This window comes from Salmo trutta, chromosome 40, assembly GCF_901001165.1.
Source record: "Salmo trutta chromosome 40, fSalTru1.1, whole genome shotgun sequence".
NCBI lineage: Eukaryota > Metazoa > Chordata > Actinopteri > Salmoniformes > Salmonidae > Salmo > Salmo trutta.
The window spans coordinates 8,474,069-8,502,014 of NC_042996.1; the positions used below are offsets into that span (position 1 = coordinate 8,474,069).

Genomic DNA, 27,946 nt, shown 5'->3' on the forward strand with positions numbered 1-27,946 from the left:
GTGAAATTGTGAAAAATTATGATGCCCTTTTAGTGTTAACAGCTGTTTGAAAAGCACCTGAAATTTCAGTCTGTTTTGGTGGGATGGAGTTTTGGCCTACCTGCTAATTACAGCTACCTTTTCAGCTTCCCCCTCCCCACACAGACCTCTTCCCAGACAGTCCTAGTTAAATTCTTGATTGAGAAATTGCTCTTTGCCAATAAGCTATTTATGTATATTTTCTTAAATTAAATTATTTTTTAAACAACCACAGTAAAGTACTTAATAGTTACCCAGAAATGATTTGATATTGAGAAAAACAGCTGCATTGGACCTTTAAAAAAATAGAAATTATGATGTTAAAATTGATGGATGAGGTCAATAACTTTTCCATGATTGACAACAAACATACACATAGCCACACATGAAGCAGCTCATTTATTTCATTGCTCTCTGGTTATTTCGCACAATGTTTACGCAGCACATTTAACAAGGGACATGGCCGTTTTCACCTGATCTGCCAGACCCATACCGTACGCTACAAATTCACTGCGGATTGGACAACTCATCTCCAACTCTCAACCAATGAAGTCCCTGATACAATTACACTCAAAGACATATCCAGTCTACAAGCTTTGAGCTGTGACACTAAGGATGCGTTTACACAAGCAGACCAATTCTGATACTTTTTCCACTAATTGGTCTTTTGACCAATCAGATCTTTTCCAGAGCTGATCTGATTGGTCAAAATACCAATTAGTGGAAAAATATCAAAATTGGGCTGCCTGTGTGATGCAGCCTAGACAGTCATAAAGGCAATGCACATTTACCTAGGCTTTCTCCAGAATGATCATAATATAATATTTATAAAACAAAAAGAGAAGCACTGACAATACTTTTTAACTAAGAAGTAATTAGGAGGTCCCCGGTGGAGAAGGAGAAATTCATCATACCAGCTGGCTCCACAAGAGGGTTTTCTGCTCTGTACTACCCATAGCTCCGTGTCCATCTCACCAGAGAACAGGTGCTAACTTTACTGCTCCAGCGACTCTGGGCATCTATCTCATTGTAGTTCCCAAGCCACAAGATCTACTTGAAATAACGGTCTTCTCACACTACAGTTTCCGATTGGATTATTTCTAAACAAAATATGAAATCTATAGAAAAATCTTCATTCAAGGTAAGAGATATCAAAAGTCGGGCTCCAGTCTGTCAGCCGGGAGGCTGTGTTACACCTGGTAGAAATTGCACTTAAGCAGATGGGCTGAGACCGTTTCCCCCTCAGCAGATGTCAGGGTTCATTTCTTGCGAGCGTGTTTGTATTTGTCCACGTAGGCCTTCACCAAGTTTGCCACTTTCCCAGAGTTCACCTCTCCGCTCTTGCTGTGGCAGACCTGAAATATAAAATGCCCTCAGCAAATCAAAAAATCGAAACAGACTGTTTTGTTGGACATCCTATGAGTTCTGCTGGGTTATTTATCTTATTTTTAATACTCCTAAAAGCTAAGTATTGTTGATACTCCTAAAAGTGAAGTATTTTTTATACTACTAAAATCTAAGTGTACTCCTAAAAGCTAAGTATTTTAATACTCTTAAAAGCTATGCATTTATAATACTACTAAAAGCTAAGTGTACTCCTGAAAGTTAAGCAGTTTTTGTACTCCTGAAAGCTAAGCAGTTTTAATACTCCTAAAAGCTAAATTCAAATACCAATGTCAAAATGTTACTGGAGGTTTTTAACCACTCACTTTTTCAACTGCTTTGCGTACAATCTCTTTGTACTCGTCCTTGGTGATGTCCTTGTTTTGGTAGTAGGGTTTCATGGCTGCTTTCACTTCATTGACAGCTCTCTCATGGATCTGTTGTTTCTAAAGCAGATATCAAGTTAAGAAATCTAGTTCTAATCTAATAAAATGATTATTCATTCTCTGGGTCAGAATGCAAACACAAATCATTCACTAGCAAAGTAGCTCCCCACAGTATATACAAAACAGAAAGTATAGGAAGCCACTTGAGAATATTGAGAACATTGCCTGGTGCTGTGGTTATTATTTGTGGCGGTGACATTACCTTTTCTTTCTTGGAGCTGTCTGGGAGGGCGGCCCTGCTGTGCTGGGTGGTGGAGGATGGCATGGCCATGCTGTGGGCCTGGGCTGTGGTGGCGCCACCTACTTTGGTCATGGTGGGCATGAAGGGGGCTTTGCCATGGCCTGTCATGCTGCTCATCATCTGGGAAAGAGACATGGGAGATATTCAGGAGGACAATTCCCTCCAACCGGGACACACTACTATGCAAATACAACACACTTCTGAAAGTGCTATCCCGGAAATACACTGTTGATATACAGTTGATTGAATACAGTTGATTGAATTAAGTATGAGAGAAGTGAAAATACTCAAACACTGATTGGGTCCAGAAGATTATATTTTGACAAAGGATACAAAATACTCCTGTCCTTACCTGCGTTGTGCGGCTATCTGGATGTATGGCTGTCATGCTGCCCTGCTGCATGGGAGGTGGTGGTGGAGGTGGTGGCGGGAGGCCCTGGGCAGCTGTCACAGGGACCTGCAGGAGAGGCACTGAGGAGTGGAGGTGCATGGGGACCTGAGGAGGCATCCCGAAGGGGGGTGGTTGCAGGCTGACAGGTGGGCCTCGCGGGCCCATTGGGTAATGCAGGACGTTCAGTTGGGGAGGCATGACGTTCAGGGCGGGTGGAGCTTCTCCTTGGGCATTGGGCTGGGCATTGGTCTCACTCTGAGCTGGGTCTGAATAGATAAAAACAAATATCAAGAATAATATTAGATTACCTAATGTACATCTGGGCTTTTATCAAGTTTTACATTGGTGGCAGAAGTGGGATCCACATCAACTGCGCATCAGACATCAGTAATACCATTTCGATATGCACAGTGAAACTAGTAACAGTAATGAGTTCATACACTCCATGGCACACAATCTAAAGAAGAGTTCTGACCTGCTGTTGACGTCTCCTCCTGCCTGCTCCAGCTGCCAGAGCCTGCACCTCCCCCTCGATCTCTCCTGGAGTAATAGTTCTGCACGTCTGCTGGGAGTGTCCTCCGCACAGCCCAGCTGGAAGCTGATGACCAGCCGGAGCGGTCCATCATCGATTCGCCCATCTCAGGGTCCTTCCTGCGGCCGCCACGGTTCTCGTTGAATCGGCTGTAGGCGTCGCCCCCTGAATTGTTTGAGGTCCCTGAGAATGTGTTTCTGGGCTGCCAGCGGTTTTCTGCCTGCTCCCCCTGTTGGTTGGAGGTTCCGTAGGCGCCCCGGCCTCGTCCTGTGCCTCGTCCACGATCTCCGCCCCAGCTTTTATCTTCCCAGCGAGGGCCACTTGTCACCCTGGCCTCTGTGTCAGCACGCGCCTTCTCCATAACCCAGTCAGGATTTTCCCTGCTGGGGGAAACATCTGCAAAGCCACCGTTTTCAGAGCGGCCCGCGTCTCTGGCCGGCCTCTCTGGGAAATTCCTTCGAGAGGAGTCGCTACCCGGCCCAGCCCTCCATCCATCTCCAGTCCAGCGATTCCTCTTCCGTGGTGACTGTCCCCCTGAGTCCGGGCGCTCCGGGGACGCACCTCTTCGGTAGGACCTGTTTCTGGACCTGGAACTAGATCTAGAACGACTCTTAGAGCGCTTCCTGTTTTTCCTCTCATGGCTACGGTCACGGCCCATCCTGGGGGCGTCCCTCTCAGTGTCCCGTTCCCTGCTGCGGCTGGACGGGGGGCTGCCCGAGGCCTGGTGCTCCTTGTTGCGCTCCCGAGATCTGGACCGCGACCTCCTCGACGAATCCTGCTTCGACTCTCTCTTGGGAGACCAAGTGGTGGCAGCAGAGTGGAAGCGCGACTTGCGCTGCCTGCCATTCTTCCTTTCCTCTCCAACCGAGCTTTCCCGTTCCTGCCTGCTACCATTCCTCTTGTCTTCCGGGGCCTGGCTTGTGGACTCGTGAGCTGTACTTTCAGTCTCTTTTGGTGGATCAGAGACCAGGTTGGTGCTGCACTCACTGCTGGGTGAATCACAGTCTATTGGTATTGCTTCTGTGTCATCCTCAGACAGACCGTCCTCTTTGCTGCCGGCTGCTGATTTTTCATTTTTGACATCCTTTGGATCATGCATGTCCTCCTCGGACACTTTTGCTTCTGAGGTGCCTTGAACTGTCTGGGACGCATTCCCATCTGGAGAGTCACAACGAGTAGAGCCAGAGCAAGATTCAGGCTCTGCAGTGGGGCAGGGAGAGGCCTCTGCTTTCTCCTCCTCCACTGAGGCTTCATCATCTGATTTCACTTCTGTTGGATCGGCAGTGGCTTCCACAGTGTCAGCATCTTCCTCACCAAGTTGTCCTGACTGCCCAGACTGGGGGCTCTCCAATGGTCTCTCTGGTGAGTTGGAAGAGGTAGGCGAGTTGCTTTTCTCTGGGTCTTCTATTTGGTCCGGGTGTTTCTCCCCTGCACCTTGGTCCCTGTCGGGGGAGAGCCCAGGGGTATTCAGCTCTACATCTGACGACAGTGATTTCTGGTCCCCTTCCTCACCATCCTCCTCTTCCTCCTTCCCACAATTCTCTTCCTCAGAAAGATCATCATCTTCGCATGGCTGGTCCTCAGTGTCCTTCAGGGCATCACAAGCAGAAGGTGCGGGATGGCCTTCCTCCTCAGTAGGGCTGGAGGTGCGCTGCACAGCCTGTGGGCTCACGGCAGTGTCTGAGAGCTGCTCCCTTTCCTCTACCTCTTTCCTCTGCTGTTCTAATTCCTCCTCCTCTTTGGCTTCCTCTTCTTCCTCATTTCCTGATGGGCTACTGAGGACGACTTTGGAGGCCTTTTTTCTAGCTGGGGCTTTCCTCTTGGCGCTGGGCTTTCGCTGAGCTGCCCGTTTGCCTTTCCTCTTACCAGCGGCTGCGGTGCTTTTGCCCGCTTTTGTGGGTGGGTTTGTGGAAGTGTCGGAATCTGAAGAGTGGGACTGCGAAGATGCAGCGTCTTGTGTAGGAGCTTGTTCCTCAGCCCTGCTGTGGCGGCCAGAGCGCCTAGTCGTCAGGGCCTCTGTCTGTTTGGAGGGGCCTTTGGAGCCAGATCCACAGGTGCCCTTCTTCTCCTCTCCTTTGGGGCAGGTGACTGCGCAAACTCTTCCCTGAAAGACTATTATGAGACATAATCATGAATTTTAGAAGTATTGTGAGAAACTTAAATGGTCTTATGTAGCATAAAATTAGGCATAACCTATGGATTAAAGGTTTGGTGCCTTCACAAAACTGAACTCCTAATGCCAGGGTACTGCACAACCCACACACGATGGAAATTATTCAGAAAAAGTAGTTTACTGCCACAATGTAGCTTAGTGTAGCTTAGCAGCTTACAGTCACCTTGCGTGATCTCATTCAAACTCCGTGATTCAAGCTAACATTTATACCGGGTTTTGGGAGGGGGGGGAATCTGAGAGGGTTCCTTTGAACAGACTCACTAAATGGTTGATAAGCATTTCAAAGCAGGACTCACCAAAATGCCCCGAGCCGAGAGGTGAAGCAGTAGTAGAGAACGGTGAGAGGGGTCTCAGAGGAAAGGGACTGCTACTCCACTCAGAGGGATGGAACAACTGCCTGGGAGGGAAATATCAGATCAGAGCTCCACAAATTACGCTGACCAATTTCACTCATACTCTCAAAAATGGACTCAAAATCACTACCCACAAAAACACACTTAAAATCACTGTTTCTATTGAAAAACGAATCACCTTTCACAGGGTCCTTAACTCACCCTACAACCTCTAACTACAATATATACACACACTCCATCTACAAACATTCATTGTGTGCGGACCAACTCACTTCGAGTTGCCACTGGCAGGAACGGGTACAGCAACAGGCAGAAATGGGCAGTCCTGTGTTTTGCGGCTACACCGTTTACAGTCATCCTCAGACGGCTCCTCCTCGGGCACCCAAATGGGTTCTGCACTGCAGAGTAGACAAAGGACACAATATACACACAGAAAAAGGACATCTTTCATTAGTTGTCTTTTTTTTAAGTCAAAAAGATTAACTTGAGAAAGAGTCCATCTATTTCAACTTTGTTAGGACAATGATGATTAGAACAGGGTTTCCAACAAATTGTTAAGTACCATAAGAAGTAGTTACTGTGTCTCTCCTCGGTGAGCTGCAAATCAAAATGTTAATGAAGTGGCCTACTCACATGCACTGTGTCATAGTCCCCATTGCTGTGCCTGTCTGGGCCGCAGACCAAGAGCACAGAGGTCCTCTCACCTGGAAAAGAGAGAGAACCGTTCAAAAGGAGGCTTGGCTGTTGCAAATACCAGACAAGCACCCAGTGGGAACAAATGGGCATATGAGGACTGGGTGCTTGTGCACATTGATACTACTTATTCTATGTCAGAGTATTATCGAAAACTCTTGGCTGAGCAAATACAAACATGGGAAAGGCTACATCTGCTGAACATATTTCTAACCAACAATCTAAAATCAAATGTTATGTCAAATGCGGCGAATACAACTGGTGTAGAGTTAACCGTGAGACGCTTGCTTACTAGGCCTTCCTAACAATGCAGAGTTTAAACAAAGTAGTAACACGAGGAATACAATAAAATACACAAGGAGATATATACAGGGAGTACCAGTACCAGATCAATGTGCAGAGGTACAAGGTATTTGAGGTAGATATGTACATGAAGGCAGGGTAGTGACTAGGTATCAGGATAGATAACAATAAGAGTAAAATAAATAAGAGTAGCAGCAGCAAATGATGTGTAAGTGTGTGAGTAGGCGTGTGTAATGTCTATGTATTCAGTATTCAGACCCTTTACTCAGGACTTTGTTGAAGCACCTTTGGCAGCGATTACAGCCTTGAGTCTTACTGGGTATTACGCTACAAGCTTGGCACACCTGTATTTGGGGAGTTTCTCCCATTCTGCTCTGCAGAACCTCTCAAGCTCTGTCAGGTTGGATGGGGAGCGTCGCTGCACAGCTATTTTCAGGTCTCTCCAGAGATGTTGGATCTGGTTCAAGTCCGGGCTCTGGCTGGGCCACTCAAGGACATTAAGACTTGTCCCGAATGCACTCCTGCGTTGTCTTGGCTGTATACTTTGGGTCTTTGTCTTGTTCGAAGCTGAACCTTCGCCACAGTCTGAGGGCCTGAGCAGGTTTTCATCAAGGATCTCTCTGTACTTTCTGTTCATCTTTCCCTCCATCCTGACTAGTCTCCCAGTCCCTGCCGCTGAAAAACATCCCCACAGCATGATGCTGCCACCACCATGCTTCACCGTAGTGATGGTGCCAGGTTTCCTCCAGACGTGACGCTTGGCATTCAGGGCGAAGTGTTCAATCTTGATTTCTTCAGACCAGAGAACCTTGTTTCTCATGGGCTGAGTCCTTTAAGTGCCTTTTGGCAAAATCCAAGCAGGCTGTCATGTGCCTTTTACTGAGGAGCGGCTTCTGTTTGGCCACTCTACCATAAAGGCCTGATTGGTGGAGTGCTGCAGAGATGGTTGTCCTTCTGGAAGGTTCTCCCATCTCCACAGAGGAACTCTAGAGCTCTGTTAGAGTGACCATTGGGTTCTTGGTCACCTCCCTGACTAAGGCCCTTCTCCCCCGATTTCTCAGTTTGGCCGGGCGGCCAGCTCTAGGAAGAGTCATAGTAGTTCCAAACTTTTCCATTTAAGAATGATGGAGGCCACTGTGTTCTTGGGAACCTTCAATGCTGCAGAAATGTGTTGGTACCCTTCCCCAGATCTGTGCCTCGTCACAATCCTGTCTCGGAGCTCTACGGACAATTCCTTCGACCTCATCGCGTGTTTTTTTCTCTGACATGCACTGTCAACTGTGGGACCTTATATAGACAGGTGTGCCTTCCCAAATCATGTCCAATCAATTGAATTTACCACAGGTGGACTCCAATCAAGTTGCAGAAACATCTCAAGGATGATCAATGGAAACAAGATGCACCTGAGCTCAATTTCAAGTCTCTTAGCAAAGTGTCTTAATACTTATGTAAATAAGGTATTTTCACACACACACACACACACACACACACACACACACACACACACACACACACATACAGTGAGGGAAGAAAGTATTTGATCCCCTGCTGATTTTGTACGTTTGCCCACTGACAAAGAAATGATCAGTCTATAATTTTAATGGTAGGTTTATTTGAACAGTGAGAGAGAATAACAAAAAAATCCAGAAAAACGCATGTCAAAAATGTTATGAATTGATTTGCATTTTACTGAGGGAAATAAGTATTTGACCCCCTCTCAATCAGAAAGATTTCTGGCTCCCAGGTGTCTTTTATACAGGTAACGAGCTGAGATTAGGAGCACACTCTTAAAGGGAGTGCTCCTAATCTCAGCTTGTTACCTGTATAAAAGACACCTGTCCACAGAAGCAATCAATCAATCAGATTCCAAACTCTCCACCATGGACAAGACCAAAGAGCTCTCCAAGGATGTCAGGGACAAAATTGTAGACCGACACAAGGCTGAAATGGACTACAAAACCATCGCCAAGCAGCTTGGTGAGAAGGTGACAACAGTTGGTGCGATTATTCGCAAATGGAAAAAACACAAAAGAACTGTCAATCTCCCTCGGCCTGGGGCTCCATGCAAGATCTCACCTCGTGGAGTTGCAATGATCATGAGAACGGTGAGGAATCAGCCCAGAACTACACGGGAGGATCTTGTCAATGATCTCAAGGCAGCTGGGACCATAGTCACCAAGAAAACAATTGGTAACACACGACGCCGTGAAGGACTGAAATCCTGCAGCACCCGCAAGGTCCCCCTGCTCAAGAAAGCACATATACATGCCCGTCTGAAGTTTACCAATGAACATCTGAATGATTCAGAGGACAACTGGTGAAAGAGTTGTGGTCAGATGAGACCAAAATGGAGCTCTTTGGCATCAACTCAACTCGCCGTGTTTGGAGGAGGAATGCTGCCTATGACCCCAAGAACACCATCCCCACCGTCAAACATGGAGGTGGAAACATTATGCTTTGGGGGTGTTTTTCTGCTAAGGGGACAGGACAACTTCACCGCATCAAAGGGACGATGGAATGTACCGTCAAATCTTGGGTGAGAACCTCCTTCCCTCTGCCAGGGCATTGAAAATGGGTCGTGGATGGGTATTCCAGCATGACAATGACCCAAAACACACGACCAAGGCAACAAAGGAGTAGCTCAAGAAGAAGCACATTAAGGTCCTGGAGTGGCCTAGCCAGTCTCCAGACCTTAATCCCATAGAAAATCTGTGGAGGGAGCTGAAGGTTCGCGTTTCCAAACGCCAGCCTCGAAACCTTAATGACTTGGAGAAGATCTGCAAAGAGGAGTGGGACAAAATCCCTCCTGAGATGTGTGCAAACCTGGTGGCCAACTACAAGAAACGTCTAACCTCTGTGATTGCCAACAAGGGTTTTGCCACCAAGTACTAAGTCATGTTTTGCAGAGGGGTCAAATACTTATTTCCCTCATTAAAATGCAAATCAATTTATAACATTTGACATGCGTTTTTCAGGATTTTTTTGTTGTTATTCTGTCTCTCACTGTTCAAATAAACCTACCATTAAAGTGAGACTGATCATTTCTTTGTCAGTGGGCAAACGTACAAAATCAGCAGGGGATCAAATACTTTTTCCCCCTTACTGTATACACACACACACACACACACACACACGCAAAAATGTCTAAACCTGTTTACGCTTTGTCATTATGGGGTATTGTATGTAGATTGAGGAAAACAATTTATTTAATCCATTTTAGCATAAGGCTGGAACTAACAAAATGTGGAAAAAGTCAAGGGGTCTAAATACTTAACGAATACACTGTATGTGTGGTTGTGTTGGTGTGCGTATGTAGTGGGAAACTTTTGTTTCTTAGTTGCATCGCATGCATTACCTATCTGGACAGTTGGACTCTAAACCCATAAAATCTTGCAAGAGCCATATATATTATTTATTATGAAATAGATACCCCTACAAGGGGTCTGAAATTACTAACCTTCTTCTTGCTCAACACAGAGGGGTCATCATCGCTGCCTGGGGAACACAATGCATCTTGTTACACCTCATGAGTAAAATGGCAACAAATGAAGGAAAGAGGATTTATGCGAGGAGAATAAGCACATACATTTCCGAATAAGGCCTTTGACTTTGGCTTCTGATGTCCTCTCCGTCTTCGTTCTCCTCGATCTTCCTCCTTGTTTCCTTAAAAAAAATGTTTACATTTGGTTTTTACATTTGTCATAAAAAATGGCATGCATTAAAACGCGTGGCTTTATCGTAAATTTATTTAGCAAAATAACTTTACATTAACAGACTTACACTTGGCCAGTTTATTAGGTAAACCACCCTGTTCACGAAATGTCTATATAAAGCAGGCAGACAGGCATCAAGGCATTCAGTTACTGTTTGAATGAACATTAGAATAAGCAAAACGAGTGACCTAAGGAACTTTGAACGTGGTGTGATCATCGGTGCCAGGTGCGCCGGTTCCAGTATCTCAGAAACGGACGGCCTCCTGGGCTTTTCATGCACGACAGTGTCTATGGCAGGGATCATCAACTAGATTCAGCCATGGGACAATTTTTTTCTTGACCGGATGGTCAGGGGGCCGGAACAGGGGGCCGGAACAGGGGGCCGGAACATAATAACACATTTGTAGACTGCAAATTAACTGCAAGAATCCCAAACAGATATTTGACTAAAGATAATAATTTCAAACCTTGTTTACATTTTTGTGCTAAGAAAACTGTGTGCGAAGGGGGGGGCTAAAGACCTGTGGGCCACCAGTTGGGGAACCCTGGTCTATGGTTTACAGAGAATGGTGCGACAAACAAAAAACATCCAGTCAGTGGCAGGTCAGGTGGGCAAAAACAGCTTGTTGATGAGGGGGTCGAAGAAGAATGGCAAGAATCGTGCAGGCTAACATGCGGGCCACAAACAGGCAAATAACGGCGCAATACAACAGTGGTGTGAAGAACAACATCTCGGAACACACAACCCGTGGGGACTATTTTCCTGGCACACAAGGTCTCTTGATAGCAATTGAGCAACGTTTCCATGCCCTGAAGAATTCAGGCTGAACTGGAGGCAAAGGGGGGTCTGACCCAGTACTAGATGGGTGTACGTAATAAACTGGCCACGGAGTATATTTTAAAATAATTGTCAACATATAACACCATATTAAGGTGGAGAAACAACTAGCAGGTGGCCACTGCACTGAGGCTAGGAAACACTGTCACCACCGATAAATCTACGATAATCGATCATTTCAATAAGCGTTTTTCTACGGCTGGCCATGCTTTCCACCTGGCTACCCCTACTCCGGCCAGCAGCTCAGCACACTCTGCAGCAACTTGCCCAAGCCTCCCCCCACTTCTCCTTCACCCAAATCCGGACAGCTGATGTTCTAAGAGAGCTGCAAAATCTGGATCACTACAAATCAGCTTGGCTAGACAATCTGGACCCTCTCTTTCTAAAATTATCAGCCGAAATTGATGCTACCCCTATTACTAGCCTGTTCAACCTCTTTCGTATCGTCCGAGATCCCCAAAGATTGGAAAGCTGCCGCGGTCATCCCCCCTCTTCAAAGGGGGAGACACTCTAGACCCAAACTGTTATAGACCTATATCCATCCTGCCCTGCCTTTCTAAAATCTTCGAAAGCCAAGTTAACAAACAGATCACCGACCATTTTGAATCCCACTGTACCTTCTCCACTACGCAATCTGGTTTCCGAGCTGGTCATGGGTGCACCTCAGCCACGCTCAAGGTCCTAAACGATATCATAACCGGCAGTCCATGTCAGAGCAAAAACTAAGCCATGGGGTCGAAGGAATTGTCCGTAGAGCAACGAGACAGGATTGTGTCGAGGCACAGATCTGAGGAAGGATACCAAAACATTTCTGCAGCATTGAAAGTCCCGAAAAACAAAGTGGGCTCCATCATTCTTAAATGGAAGAAGCTTAGAACCACCAAGACTCTTCCTAGAGCTGGCCGCCCAACCAAACTGAGTAATTGGGAGAGAAGGGCCTTGGCCAGGGAGGTGACCAAGAACCCGATGGTCACTCTGACAGAGTTCTATAGTTCCTCTGGGGAGATGGGAGAACCTTCCAGAAGGACAACCATCTCCGCAGCACTCCACTAATCAGGCCTTTATGGTAGTGGTCAAATGGAAGCCCCTCTTCAGGAAAAAAAGGCACATGACAGCCCGCTTGGAGCTTGCCAAAAGGCTTCTAAAGACTCTGAGACCATGAGAAACAAGATTCTCTGGTCTGATGAAACCAAGATTGAACTATTTGGCCTGAATGGCAAGCGTCACGTCTGGTGGCAGCATCATGCTGTGGGGATGTTTTTCAGTGGCAGGGACTGGGAGACTAGTCAGGATCGAGGCAAAGATGAACAGAGCAAAGTACAGAGAGATCCTTGATATAAACCTGCTCCAGAGCGCTCAGGACCTCAGGCTGGGGTGAAGGTTCACCTTCCAACAGGACAACGACCCTAAGAACACAGCCAAGACAACGCAGGAGTGGCTTCAGGACAAGTCTCTGAATGTCCTTGAGTGGCCCAGCCAGAGCCCGGACTTGAACCCGATCCAACATCTCTGGAGAGACCTGAAAATAGCTGTGGAGCAATGCTCTCCCATCCAACCCAACAGAGCTTGAGAGGATCTGCAGAGAAGAATGGGAGAAACTCCCCAAATAAAGGTGTGCCAAGCTTTTATCGTCATACCCAATAAGACTCGATGCTGTAATTACTGCCAAATGTGCTTAAACAAAGAACTGAGTAAAAGGTCTGAATAATTATGTAAATGTGATATCAGTTTTATTTTTAGTAAAAATGTTTAAACCCGTTTTTGCTTTGTCATTATGGGGTGTGTAGATTGAAGAGGGAAAAAGTAAATCAATTTTAGAATAAGGCTTTAACGTAACAATGTGGAGAAAGTCAAGGGGTCTGAATTCTTTCCGAAGGCACTGTATGAGCTTGTCTGATCATCACGCTTACTACTGCCAACTACAAATGTCAGAATTCTATGGAATGCCATTAAAGGTTTTATAAAAAATAATGCAACTGCATTTGCATCTCGGTTGAATGAATCACAATTAAAGATATCATAATGGGAAATGTTAACTGCATTTTCAAACAACACTTTTTTCAGACCAGGTACCCATTACTCTTTCCAAAGTCAAGACAGAACTTAATTTATTGACAAGATTAAGCAGAATTTGCCATCCATCGAGTTTGACTCAACCATGACTTCCATGGCAATTGTCCCAGTCGTTTACTGGCCAACAAGCTATGATCAATTAGCAACTATTGAATCTGAAACAGGGGAATTACTATCAGAACCCAAATTAAATCAAAGATTCTTCTATAAATAACTGTACATCTCTGAATGTAACAGCAGGTTTGCTATGTAAAGGGACTATAGGCAAAGCCGATAGAGAAGGGCCGATGGAACGACATTGGTCTTTTCTAGTCTGATTATATATCGGCTCAGCCGTTCTCTACGATGGAGGACTCCAACTCTACTTATGAAATTACAATCGTTTCCCCATTTTAAACTTTTGGGAGGAGATACATGTCCTTCCTTAGATAAAACCATTGCTAGACATTTTTACAGAACGTTCAAATCAAGTCAATCCAACCTCAGTAGATTAACCAGCAGAATATATTTTGTCAAAATGAATATATTGCCACGGCTGAATTTATGTAGTTCAATGCTTCCCATGTCTCGCACTTCTGGCTATTGCGATAAAATTCATGGTGTGGTTTCAAAATGAATATGGCAAGGTAAGCGATCCAGGAAAAAATTAACAAACTTATAAAGATGGGAAATACGTAGGAGGACTAACTGTACCAAACTTTAAATTGTATTTCCAGGCACTAGCATTTCAGCCCATCCTAAATTGGTTTAGACATGATTTCTCCACCCCCTAGCTGAGTATAGAGAGAAATATGGTGTATCCCATTGCTCTGGAAGAGGTGGTCTTCACTGATATCGCTTAATGTCAACTACGCTTTGGTCCTATTACTGCCTACACAATTTCTATTTGGCGCAAAATTGAAAAACAATGTAACTGTGAATCAAAATGGCATGCCCATACTCAATTATTTCACAATAATGCCTTGATCTGGAGGGCGGCCTTTTGCATCCCCTTAATGGTCCAAATATGAAAAATCACTACACTTGCCGATATCATGGACAGCAATGGTTTGAGAACATTTCAAGATTTGAAAGACATACACATTACCAAGCGACTCCTTTTTTTCTATATTTACAATTTAGGTAATCTATGCCAATGACAAGATTTATAAATAACTGATCTGGGTTCCCAAAAATAATTACTCTATAATACATAAACAACTTTTGGAAAGCTCATTCTGTGCTCGCCATTAAAAAAGTATGGTCCAAAGAGCTAAGTGAATCTGAACAACCATTTAACTAGAATTGAATATAGAAAAATACGACCTTGGTGTCCTAACCATTAACTTATACATTTTAAGTTTGTTAAATACAGTCTGACCACCAAGGAAAAGTTTTACGATGAAATTGGCCCCAACTCCCAACTACGGTTGTAATGACCGCAGTTAAATTCGACGTGACCGTGGGGTCACAGTAATCTCCTCTTATGCACTCTGGACATGAGTTGGTAGTACCCAAATCGCTTACAACCATCAGGTCGCTAATGGCCTGGTACTCAGGGCTGTATTGTCCCTAGCTGCAGGAACATGGTTGGAGAGCCTGTGGCATAAAGAGTTTGGGCGGAATATCACCTGCCGTGCAGCGAGGATGCATACTCCTCAGAGTGGTTGATCCGCAAAGTGAAATAAATGTTCTTATAAGCCCAGACATTTCTATAGGCAATCCTGTGTGAAAGCAGAGTTTTGATGGTTGCCACTAAAAAGAGGAGGATCCCAGCTGCTACTATATTTATTTCTCAGCTGCTCCGCTATAAAACCAAAGTAGCCTACCGGCATAATTTAACCTGCGGGAATGCGCGGCCTCCATTCGCTATTTGAGTGCATATGGATGATGCGTTTGTCCCCTGCCCCTGTTCCTACCCATTTGATAATGGGCCATTCTAAAGCAAAACTAATTTTACATATTAGTAAAAACAAATTTAAATTGAAAATAGTCTGATGGGTGAAAATATGAACACTTGCGAGAACAGGGTGTGCAGCCTGAGGCAAGACACAGAGTGCAAGCTTTTTATGCAACTTTTTCAAATAGAATAGTCTAGTCGCATCATGCAGTCCACATGTTTTGATTTCTAAGAAATTCAAAGGTTTGTATCAGTCACAACTAAATTCGCCAAATAACTACAGATAGAGATATGGGGGAACTGACACCCAACCTGTGTTGCTAGGCAGGGTGGGAAGGGGTGGAAAACATGATTTGGGGTGGTGGGGGGCACCTCTGTTTCTTTACATAACAATTGTATTACTACAAAATCCTGTGTGATCAATATAATAATTTCTCTGTATGTATTTCTTTGTGTTACTATCCTTTAGAGTACAGGTACATGTGGCATAAACGAAGTGTGTAAATTAACATGTATATTGTAGCTGTAACACCCACCTCCAACAAAACATTTACAAAACAAATAAAAACGTGGTAAAAAATGAATATAATATCGCAACGCAAAGTGACTGCCATTTAGCTGCACACTGTTTGAATGCTCCCCAAGTTTAAAGACAACGTTTGACCACAAAGGCTCTTTGTCAGGTTAACTCTGCAGCAGGGCAACTTTTTCACTAACGCAAAGCCTCTACTCACTTTAACAAACAGCCACTGGCTTCCGGGTCTGTGCAGCCACAATTCTCTGGCTCTGATTGGCTGACTCTCTTCTTCACAGGAACCTGAGATTCACATCACAACTGAAGTCACAGCACGTAAATTCTCCCTGCATAGTGACTAAAGCTATAATATAGCTTGTGAAGTTTCATGACATGCCATTTATAAATCGTGAAACATAGAAGGTAGAGCCAGTGGAGAAACCCCTGCTTACCGTCACACATCCCAGCACAGCGTCACGTTTGTAGACAACATTGAAAGGCTGCCTGTCCACTGGGCAGGATGGAACTGCCTGCAACTTAAAAACACAGACAAAAAAAAATAAACATCAGTCCACACACATCTTAACCATGTATAGTCTCCTGAGCCTCACCGGGAGTAAGACCATGGCTTATCACAATAGACAACTTGCCAGTTGCAGCACTATTTGTTGCCAATGAGAGTGATGTGTCTAGGGGGTAGGACAGTACATGGTGCTTACCTCTGCCCATCTGAGGAGGCAGCTGAGGCAGAATAAATGGCAGCAGCTGTCGGGCATGGCCAGGACACAGCGGCCCAGGGCGCCCAGGCAGATAGGACACCGCTCCGCCTCTTCCGGCTCCGGGTCGCCCTCTGGGGTCTGTCCGTCTGACAACCAGAGAGACGTGGCACAACAGCTTGTCATTCAACAACAAACTTGAGGGTAAAGACGTTTAAATTAAACCATGGTGCCAAAGCCACTGAAAGATCTTTTTCATGATGACTGGCTGGCAGTTACTTACCATTTCCCGATTCACCCGTCATCTTTGGCACAGTGTTGCTTTGTCCCTAATGACCAGATGACCCCTGGAAATAAAAATGTATGAGAGATTCTTGTTAACAACCCAGTCACAGTGCCATCACTTAATTACATTGAACTTGAGATGTGTGTGTAACCAAATTGTCAAGCAAGTTTTCCATCGACTTTAATGCATTATTTACACAATGGCCAACTTAATCCTTAAGAGTCTATTGACACACCTGTGTGTCAATTTAAGTAACACTAAAAAATATGAGAAAATCTGTCAGTTTAAACTAGAGATATCGGTATTTTTGAATGGCCTGCATCGCAATCCACCGCATCCGATTATGTCGGCCTTCCACATCTGCTGTGGAAGGTGGCCGAGCTATAGCTGTGTTTGTCAGACCATGAGACATCCCAGAAATCTGTCTTCTCACAAAAACGTCTGTAGCGTCAGAACAGCCTACAAACTATTACTACTCTATGGAAAGGGGAGACTCACGAACACGGCGATGTTCTTTGTTTTGCTCTACAACCCCCACAAGTGTCACAGGACTCGTTTGAAGGTAACCCATACAAACCAATGGAAGTATGGAGGTAGTTTTGTGCCAACAAATATAAGGGGTTAATTATGCATCCAAAAAACTACAAATATTTCCTGAGCCTTCTTATATCTCCTAGATATAGGACAGACACTTTATTCCTTATGATTTCTTTTTGGACTGTCTTGTATGAATGTGTTACTCAATGCGTTTCTATGGGCTATCGTATTAAAGGCCAAATTCAATATTTGATCAAATAATTGACAAGTTACAAAAAGTTACCCATCTTCCTCAGATTCTCATCAGATCGTCCAAAAAAAACGCCAAGGTACCTTGCTAGCCATCTTGTAATTCTGGAAGTCTAGCCAACCCTATTTATAGATGTATGCAATACTTTTGGCTAAAATACCGTAACGCTACGCTAGCTAAATTCTTTTTTTGGTTTAATATAGAATTGACTGGTGATGTCATTGAGATCAAGCGATAAAATTAAACTGTCCTCGATTTTCATTTAATTTTCCTGCCTTTTGGAGAATGTCCTTTTTATCAATAAGCGTTTTATTAGGTCCCACTGCTTTAGTAAGAACTTCTCACTTGTAAGTAATTGTAAAATAGATTTCTGGAGGTTGTATTTTTTTTTTATATGTACTCAAATGTATCTATCTATCCCCTTGTCTGTGAACATCTAATGATACCCGGTCAGCCCATAATTTAAATGTATCATCAATCATACTTGGCTTAAAGTCGCCGTCCATTACAATTTCTTGCAGGTAGATCAGGTCTGTTTGGATACCTTTTATTTTGGTGATCTTTGTCCAGATCTTTATAGTGTTATTTATACAGGTATTTTCTATCTTCCTAGTGTGTGCATTGATTGTTTTCATAAATATAGTTGCACTTACTGGTTTTTCCATTTGGTGGATTCCATTTAGCTGTTGATGCCGGGTTTATCCAAACAAACATTTATTTTAGTTGGTCAGCTATATAATAATTCATTAGGTTTGGTAATGCTAGTCCCCCTGCTTATTTACATTGTTTGATTGTTTTAAGTTGGACACGGACTGTTCATCCTCCCCATATGAATTTACTCAGGAGTTTATCCCACTGTTTAAAAGTGTTTGGAGTAATAGTTTTTGATAGATTCTGGAACAGGAATAAAAATCTTGGGAGGACATTCATTTTAATAGTTTAAATTCTTCCCGTTATTGTTAAAAAGGCACCAATGTCCATATTTGTAGGTAGGTCCTGTTTAACTGGTTTCCCAGAATTGCAAAGTCAAGTCTTGAGGGATAGTAATCTATGTATTTCAGTTTATTTTGATCCCATTTAAGTTTAAACTTAGTTTTGATGTCTTGGGATATTGGTTGACTTACAGTAATTGGTTCTGATTTCCCTGTATTAAGTTTGTATCCAAATACGACACTATGGTTTAATTTCATCCATAGTGGCAGGAACCCTATAGAACAATGTACCATTTACCCTTATTCTGACATTTGATGTTTTGTACATCCTTTGCAGCAAGTTCAGGAAAGTTTCACTAAAGTATTATTATTTGTTTCTGCATCTAGAGTTAGCATAAGCAAATTGTTTTTTCTTGAGCGTGTTCCATTCCATTATTTATTTATATGAATTTAACTAGGCAAGTCAGTTAAGAACAAATTCTTATTTACAATGACGGCCTACCCCGGACAACGCTGGGCCAATTGAGCGCCGCCCTATGGGACTCCCAATCACGGCCGGATGTAATACAGCCTGGATTCAAACCAGGGACTGTAGTAACGCCTCTTGCACGGAGATGCAGTGCATTAGACTGCTGCGCCAATCACATTAAACGTTTGCCTAACATTATCGCTCAGAAGTCTGCTGGACACAAAACCCATTTACTCAGAGTTTATTATATCTGGAATTATATAACTTAATCTATTTGCAATAATTGATGTAAGTAATTTTTGGTGGTCGTTCAACAATATTGGTCAATACGATGCACATTCTGCTGGATCGTTACCTTCTTTATGAACAACAGTAATAATAGCGGTGTTCCAGGTTGGTACGTACTAGAGGTCGACCGATTAGGATTTTTCAACGCCGATACCGATTATTGGAGGACCAAAAAAGCCGATACCGATTAATCGGACGATAGATGTGTATATATATATATATATATATATATATGTGTATATATGTGTATATATGTGTGTGTATATATATATATATATATATATATAAAAAATAATGACAATTACAACAATACTGAATGAACACTTATTTTAACTTAATACAATACATAAATAAAATCAATTTAGTCTCAAATAAATAATGAAACATGTTCAATTTGGTTTAAATAATGCAAAAACAAAGTGTTGGAGAAGAAAGTAAAAGTGCAATATGTGCCATGTAAAAAAGCTAACGTTTAAGTTCCTTGCTCAGAACATATGAATGCTGGTGGTTCCTTTTAACATGAGTCTTCAATATTCCCAGGTAAGAAGTTTTAGGTTGTAGTTATTATAGGACTATTTCTCTCTATACCATTTGTATTTCATATACCTTTGACCATTGGATGTTAAAATAAGTGTTCATTCAGTATTGTTGTAATTATATATATATATATATATATATATATATAACAAAAATAAATCCGATTAAATCGGTATCGGCTTTTTCGGTCCTCCAATAAAATCGGTATCGGTGTTGAAAAATCATAATCGGTCGACCTCTAATCTCCAGATATTGCTTCAGTGTTGCCCTGATTCTATTCTTAAATTCAATGTCATGTAGAAGTGAATTATTTCATCTCCAGACTGTCGAGCCTTTCTCTAGTCATATATTTACTTTCATACTTAGCATGATCCGATATTTCAATTGGTCTAATGTGGAGGTTAATGACTTTGGCTTAGTCCGTTTTAAACAAAGAAATAGTCTAATCTCGAGTATATTTGTTATGTGCTTTAAAATAGTATGTGTAGTCCTTTTCTTTAGGGTGTAGAGTTCTGCAAACATCTATCAGACCTACCGCCAAGTCTGCCCTTAGTGTCGCTGCAGCCTTCTCTGCCTTGTGTTTATGTTGACAATCTAACATGGGATTCATGATAAGGTTGAGGTATCCTCCCATTACTGTTGTCCCTTTTGGCTCCATTATAAGTAGGTTTAGCATTTTGGATATGAATTCAGGTCCTTGTTCATTTGGGTTATATACATTTAATGTTATTTCCGCGCCCTCAAACCTTCCTTTTACTAGTATGCATCTTCAGTCTGTCTACAATGGTCCTTTCAGTGTGAAAGGGGATATTGTTTTTGGTCATTATTGCTACCCCTCTTCTTGCTGAACAGTAGGAAGAGGAAAACACCTGTGCTGATGCCAGTCCTTCTAGTTTTCTATGTTATTCTTTAGATAAATGTGTTTCTAGGAGAAAGATTATATCACCTCTATCCCTCTTCAATTTTAACAATGTTGTCGTCATTTTTTAATGGGGCAATTAAGGCCATTTATGTTAAACAAAGTAATTTTTATTTCAGCAGCCATTTAAGTATAAGTATTTAGAAATCTTCATAACGGGTGTCATTCACTTTGGTTGTTTTAGTATCCATAATGCACTAGTCCCCTCTTATTTTCCCATAATGCTGTATTTATTGTTCCATTGCCTGTATTTTTTTTACCACTGTCTTTATAAAGTGTTTTGTTCATACTGTACTTCAAGACATAACCATGCCCAAGTCAAAGGCTATTCAAAAATCATGAATTAAAATTACCTCCAAATACATAAGGTAAATGCACATATACATAATTATCAAAAAAGGAGAATATTATAGCGGTAACCAATTGGGAAGCCGAGCTGTAAATAGCAATAACACAAGAAGACTGGGAGAACATATCTTGAAACATGTCAAGACAACCAACTCTCTACTCGAGAAAATACTCATGAAAAATCTTGACTGAATTTATACAATACAAACAAATTACAACCATGACATCACACCAAGTTCCTGACGTAACTTTGGAAGAATAGGGCTAACCACACCCTCATACAGTTGAAGTCAGAAGTTTACATACATCTTAGCCAAATACACTTAAACTCAGTATTTCACAATTCCTGACATTTAATCCTAGTAAAAATTCCCTGTCTTGGGTCAGTTAGGATAACCACTTTATGTTAAGAATGTGAAATATCAGAATAATAGAGAATTATTTATTTCATCACATTCACATTTTGGCCCATTCCTCCTGACAGAGCTGGTGTAACTGAGTCAGGTTTGCAGGCCTCCTTGCTCGCACACGCTTTTTCAGTTCTGCCCACAAATTTTCTATGGGATTGAGATCAGGGCTTTGTGATGGCGACTCCAATACCTTGGCTTTGTTGTCCTTAAGCCATTTTGCCAAAACTTCGGAAGTATGCTTGGGGTAATTGTCCATTTGGAAGACCCATTTGCGACCAAGCTTTAACTTCCTGACTGATGTCTTGAGATGTTGCTTCAATATATCCACATAGAATCATGAGGGAAATGATCTATTTTGTGAAGTGCACCAGTCCCTCCTGCAGCAAAGCACCCCCACAACAGGATGCTGCCACCCCCATGCTTCATGGTTGGGATGGTGTTCTTCGGCTTGCGAGGCTCCCCCCTTTTCCTCCAAACATAACGATGGTCATTATGGCCAAACAGTTCTATTTTTGTTTCATCAGACCAGAGGACATTTCTCCAAAAAGTACAATCTTTGTCCCCATGTGCAGTTGCTGTCTGGCTTTTTTATGGCAGTTTTGGAGCAGTGGTTTCTTCCTTGCTGAGCAGCCTTTCAGGTTATGTCGATATAGGACTCGTTTTACTGTGGATATAGATACTTTTTTACCTGTTGCTTCCAGCATCTTCACATGGTCCTTTGCTGTCGTTCTGGGATTGATTTGCACTTTTCGCACCAAAGTACGTTCATCTCTAGGAGACAGAACGTGTCTCCCTCCTGAGCGGTATGATGGCTGCGTAGTCCCATGGTGTTTATACTTGCGTACTATTGTTTGTACAGATGAACGTGGTACCTTCAGGCATTTGGAAATTGCTCCCAATGATGAAACAGACTTGTGGAGGTCTACAATTTTTTTATCTGAGGTCTTGGCTGATTTATTTTGATTTTCCCATGATGTCAAGCAAAGAGGCACTGAGTTTGAAGGTAGGCCTTGAAATGCATCCACAGGTACACCTCCAATTGACTCAAATGATGTCAATTAGCCTACCAGAAACTTCTAAAGCCATGACAATTTTCTGGAATTTTCCAAGCTGTTTAAAGGCACAGTCAACTTAGTGTATGTAAACTTCTGACCCACTGGAATTGTGATACAGTGAATTATAAGTGGAATAATCTGTCTGTAAACAGTTGTTGGAAAAATGACTTATGTCATGCACACAGTAATGTCCTAACCGACTTGCCAAAACTATAGTTTGTTAACAAGAAATTTGTGGAGTGGTTGAAAAACAAGTTTTCATGACTCCAACCTAAGTGTATGTAAACTTCCGACTTCAACTGTACTAGATTCCTGCCCAGTCATTCATAATTTCTGTCTACAAACATCAAAGCAGTGACTCGCTCCTGCAAGTTCATGCCACAACATCGGTAGAGTACGACTCTGTCACACACAGGAAGCGGCGCAGGTCCTAATCCGGGCACTTGTCATCTCCCGTCTGGACTACTGCAAGTCGGTGTTGGTTGGACTCCACGCTTGTGCCATCAAACCCCTGCAACTTATCCAGAACGGCACAGCCCGCCTGGTGTTCAACCATCCCAAGTTGTCCCCGCTCGTTTGCACGTTCCACTGGCTTCCAGTCGAAGCTCGCATCCACTACAAGATCACTTGACTGAGGAAAAATATACAAACTATGACTGAGATATGTGGTTGTCCCACCTAGCAATAGTAAGATGAATATACCAACTGTAAGCTGCTCTGGATAAGAGTGTCTACTAAATGACTAAAATGTAAGTAAACTATAATCCTATGGGGGTGAAGGCGGCCCAGTATATCACTGGTGCTTTCACTCATTCAGGATATGTACTCGAAACAGTGCCTGAGGTAGGCACGCAGCATCAAGGATCCCACACACGCGCTGTTCTCTCCCTTACCGCCCGACGATATCAGAGAATGAGGTCTGACACCAACAGGCTCAGATAGAAACTCTATCTACAAGTCATCAGACTGCTGTGATTCTCCACAACTTAGCACAACTGGATATTGGCCTCATCCCGTCAGTAGAGGATGCCTGGTTATTCTTTAAAAGTGCTTTCCTCACCATCTTAAATAAGCATGCCCCGTTCAAAAAAGTGAAAATTTAACTAAGAACAGATATAGCCCTTGGTTCACTCCAGACTTCACTGTCCTTGACCAGCAAGCACAAAAACATCCTGTGGCGTACTGCATTAGCATCGAATAGCCCCAGCGATATGCAACTTTTCAGGCAAGTTAGGAACCAATACAAACAGTCAGTTAGGAAAGCAAAGGCTAGCGTTTTCAAACAGAAACATGCATTTTCCAAAAGGTTTTGGGACACTAAAGTCCATGGAGAATAAGAGCACCTCCTCCCAGCTGCCCAAGGCACTGAGGCTAGGAAACACTGTCACCACGATAAATCCATGATAATCATGAATTTCAATAAGTATTTTTCTACGGCTGGCCATGCTTTCCACCTGGCTACCCCTACCCTGGCCACCGCTACCCCGGCCAACAGCTATGCACCCCCCGCAGGAACTTGCCCAAGCCCCCCCTGCTTCTCCTTCACCCAAATAGCTGATGTTCTGAAAGAGCTGCAAAATCTGGACCACTACAAATCAGCTGGGCTAGACAATCTGGACCCTCTCTTTCTAAAATGATCAATAAATTGTTGCAACCCCTACTACTAGCCTGTTCAACCTCTCTTTCGTATAGTCTGAGATCCCCGAAAGATTGGAAAGCTGCCGCGGTCATCCCCCTCTTCAAAAAGGGAGACACTGTAGACCCAAACTGTTATAGACCTATATCCATCCTGCCCTGCCTTTCTAATGTCTTCGAAAGCCAAGTTAACAAACAGATCCCCGACCATTTCGAATCCCACCGTACCTTCTCCACTATGCAATCTGGTTTCCGAGCTGGTCATGGGTCCACCTCAGCCACGCTCAAGGTACTAAACGATATCATAACCGCCATCAATAAGACATTACTGTGCAGCCGTCTTCATCGACCTGGCCAAGGCTTTCGACTCTGTCAATCACCTCATTCTTATCGGCAGACTGAATAGCCTTGGCTTCTCAAATGACTGCCTCGCCTGGTTCACCAACTACTTCTCAGATTGAGTTCAGTGTGTCAAATCGGAAGGCCTGTTGTCCGGATCTCTGGCAGTCTCTATGGGGGTGCCACAGGGTTCAATTCTCGGGCAGACACTTTTCTGGTGATTCTCTGATCCACCTCTACGCAGACGACACCATTCTGTATACATCTGGCCCTTCTTTGGACACTGTGTTAACAAACCTCCAGACGAGCTTCAATGCCATACAACACTCCTTCCGTGGCCTCCAACTGCTCTTAAATGCTAGTAAAACTAAATGCATGCTCTTCAACCGATTGCTGCCCGCACCCGCCCGACTAGCATCACTACTCTGGACGGTTCTGACTTTGAATATGTGGACAACTACAAATATCTAGGTGTCTGGTTAGACCGTAAACTCTCCTTCCAGACTCACATTAAGCATCTCCAATCCAAAATTAAATCTAGAATCGGCTTCCTATTTTGCAACAAAGCCTCCTTCACTCATGCTGCCAAACATACCCTCGTAAAACTGACTATCCTACATATCCTTGACTTCGGCGATGTCGTTTACAAAATAGCCTCCAACACTCTACTCAGCAAACTGGATGTAGTCTATCACAGTGCCATCCGTTTTGTCACCAAAGCCACATATACTACCCACCACTGCGACCTGTATGCTCTCGTTGGCTGGCCCTTGCTTCATATTCGTCACCAAACCCACTGGCTCCAGGTCATCTATAAGTCCTTGCTAGGTAAAGCCCCGCCTTATCTCAGCTCACTGGTCACCATAGCAACACCCACCCGTAGCACGCGCTCCAGCAGGTATATTTCACTGGTCATCCTTAAATCCAATTCCTCCCTTGGATGCCTTTCCTTCCAGTTCTCTGCTGCCAATGACTGGAACGAATTGCAGAAAAAATAAATATATATAAATATATAACTGAAGCTGGAGACTTATGTCTCCCTCACTAACTTTAAGCATCAGCTGTCAGAGCAGCTTACAGATCACTGCACCTGTACACTGCCCATCTGTAAATAGCCCACCCATCTACCTCATCCCCATATAGTTATTTATTTTTTGCACCCCAGTATCTCTACTTGCACACCATCATCTGCACATCTATCACTCCAGTGCTAAATTGTAATTATTTCGCCACTATGGCCAATTTATTGCCTTACCTTCCTAACCTTACTACACTTGCACACACTGTATATATATTTTTCTATTGTGTTATTGACTGTACATTTGTTTATCCCATGTGAAACGCTGTTGTTTTTGTCGCACTGCTTTGCTTTATATTGGCCAGGTCGCAGTTGTAAATGAGAACTTGTTCTCAACTGGCCTACCTGGTTAAATAAAGGTGAAATATATATATATATATATATATATATATATATATATATATATATATATATATATATATATATATATATATATATATATATATATATATATATATATATATATATATATATATATTTTTTTTTTTTTTAATGCTGGCACCAGACTCTTACTATACTGCTCAATTTATACACTTGCCCCCATCCCCAACAATCGTGTAAACCTTGTACCTTCCTGTATTATACTTATGCTAAAATGTTTATTCTATTCTACTGCCATTTACTTTATGTTCGTATTCTTATTTTGTACCATTTCTTATTGTTGCATTGTGGAGAAGGAACCTGCAAGAGAGCATTTAGTTGGACGATGTATACCATGCCTATCCCGCACATAAGACAAAACTTTAAACTGCACCTGCATAAGCCCAGCAACTGTGAACAAATGGCCTCGTCTAAGCCAGCATGTGTCTGGCAAGTAACTACTTGAATGAAAGGCTGATTTGGCCAAGGATTTCTCTCGGTCTAAACGTCCAATAGAAGAAACAAGCATACTTGAATAGTGGATCGCTAGCTAAACGGGTTCCCGACCAGCAGATGAAGCAGGAGACTGGAGATGTCAGCGCTCTGGAGATCTCCCGAGTGTCGCAGCGGTCTTATGCACTACATCTCAGTGCTAGAGGCGTCACTACAGACCCAGGTTCGATTCCAGGCTGTATCACAACCGGCCATGATTGGGAGTCCCATAGGGCGACACACAATTGGCCCAGCGCTGTCCAGGTTAGGCATTGGCCAGGGTAGGCCGTCCATTGTAAATAAGAGTTTGTTCTTAACTGACTTGCCTAGTTAAATAAAGGTTAAATTAAATAAACTTTAAAAAACAAAAATAAACACTGTCACAAAGTGGACATAGCCAGTTGATAAGTCAACGTCTGCTTGGTAAGTGGAGCAACGGGAAAGTTTGTACAGCTGAATGCATTCAACTTAAATGTGTCTTCCGCATTTAACCTCTGAATCAGGAAGCAAAACAACACCGTCCAGTGAAAGCCAGAGCAAACGGGTTTACCAAAGTGGCAAGGGTGCCACAAAAGGCCTTGCTTAGCCAGTCTGTAAACTCTGGCTAAAATAAAGGCAGGCCCGGACAGAGGCAGAGATTCAAATTAAATGGGTTATACTGGTGAGGGCAACACTCTACCATGTCAGCTGCTAAAATAACTAAACGTTAACAAGCCATGTTCTCTATCATCCAATGCAATCTTGGATTATTTAATTTACCAGCTAGTCAGCCAACTAACATAAGCTAGCTAGCTTCCTACCATCTAGTAAATTTGGCGAGTTGTGGTCTTGTTTTTTATTTTCTGTCCAGCTAGCTAACCAAATACAACGCAGCTAGCTGTCAAGTAAGTTGCCATTTCATTTAGTAAACATTATCTAATGCCCTGCGGTCGCTGACGTTAACAATTTAAACGTTGATGTGGCCCATGTGTGATGTAACACGACCCTTCAACTTCTTGTACTAGTCCCCCTCAAACGTCAACTAACTTTGTTTCGCTGGTTAACTAGCTACTTGTTCTTTCTACTAGTTTGATAACTAAGTTAACTAGCTAGCGTTAGCTGGCTAGTTAGCAATTCAGATAACGGTAACAAGATGGTCATGATCAGGCGCTAGTCAGCTAATTTACCTCACTACTTTTGGTTGATATAGGCTAGTCAGCTGTTAGCTAACGTTAGCTGGCTAGTAACAACGTAATTGTATTTAGGTCAGTAACAAGAAACAAACATGTTCATAGCTAGCTAGTTAATTATTCAACTTTATTGGCTAACGAGACTGGCCTGGCCTACAGTACAGACGCTATATTAGCCACGATAACAGCTACCTAGCTAGCAGCTAACGATATTTTTTTATTATTTTTTGATAACGATACTTTTGCTTGCTAAATTGGTTATCTAGCTACGTGTTTGTTGACTTACCCGAAGCTAAATCAATAGCTAGAAAACTGTCCTGGTTGTTTATTTTTTGTTGTCCCACTTATTTCCGTGTATTGGTCTCCAAAGCTAGAAGATAACCTGAACATAGCCGAATAGATTGCACTGCTAACTCGTTAAACATTTAAGAACGCCTCGGCCACATGTCTCGATGTCTGAAACATGTGAAGTTTAAAAGCGACCGCACAGTGTCGCTGCAATACATTTTACACTAGGGAAGAAATCCTTAAACTGTTTCCGGTCCCAAATATAACCGGAACCTGTTTTGTAGCCAA

At 43.0% G+C, this 27,946-nt stretch overlaps 1 protein-coding gene across 2 annotated transcripts; it reads right to left on the minus strand.

Moving 5' to 3' along the window:
* Positions 1–390: 390 nt before the first annotated feature.
* On the minus strand, positions 391–27,875 carry LOC115180324 (protein SCAF11). Of its 2 annotated transcripts, none has more exons than XM_029742332.1 (15): positions 27,657–27,875; positions 16,550–16,613; positions 16,270–16,415; positions 16,003–16,086; positions 15,771–15,853; positions 10,120–10,196; positions 9,991–10,028; positions 6,171–6,241; positions 5,810–5,935; positions 5,481–5,581; positions 2,955–5,123; positions 2,441–2,745; positions 2,050–2,208; positions 1,728–1,838; positions 391–1,373 (listed from the first exon to the last, which is right to left on the minus strand). In XM_029742332.1, the coding sequence occupies exons 2-15, from the start codon at positions 16,569–16,571 to the stop codon at positions 1,278–1,280; spliced, it is 3,588 nt and encodes a 1,195-aa protein (XP_029598192.1). In that variant the 5' UTR covers positions 16,572–16,613; positions 27,657–27,875; the 3' UTR covers positions 391–1,277. The 2 variants fall into 2 exon arrangements, with proteins under 2 accessions (XP_029598192.1, XP_029598191.1); XM_029742331.1 differs by having other exon boundaries at positions 1,728–1,847.
* Positions 27,876–27,946: the final 71 nt, after the last annotated feature.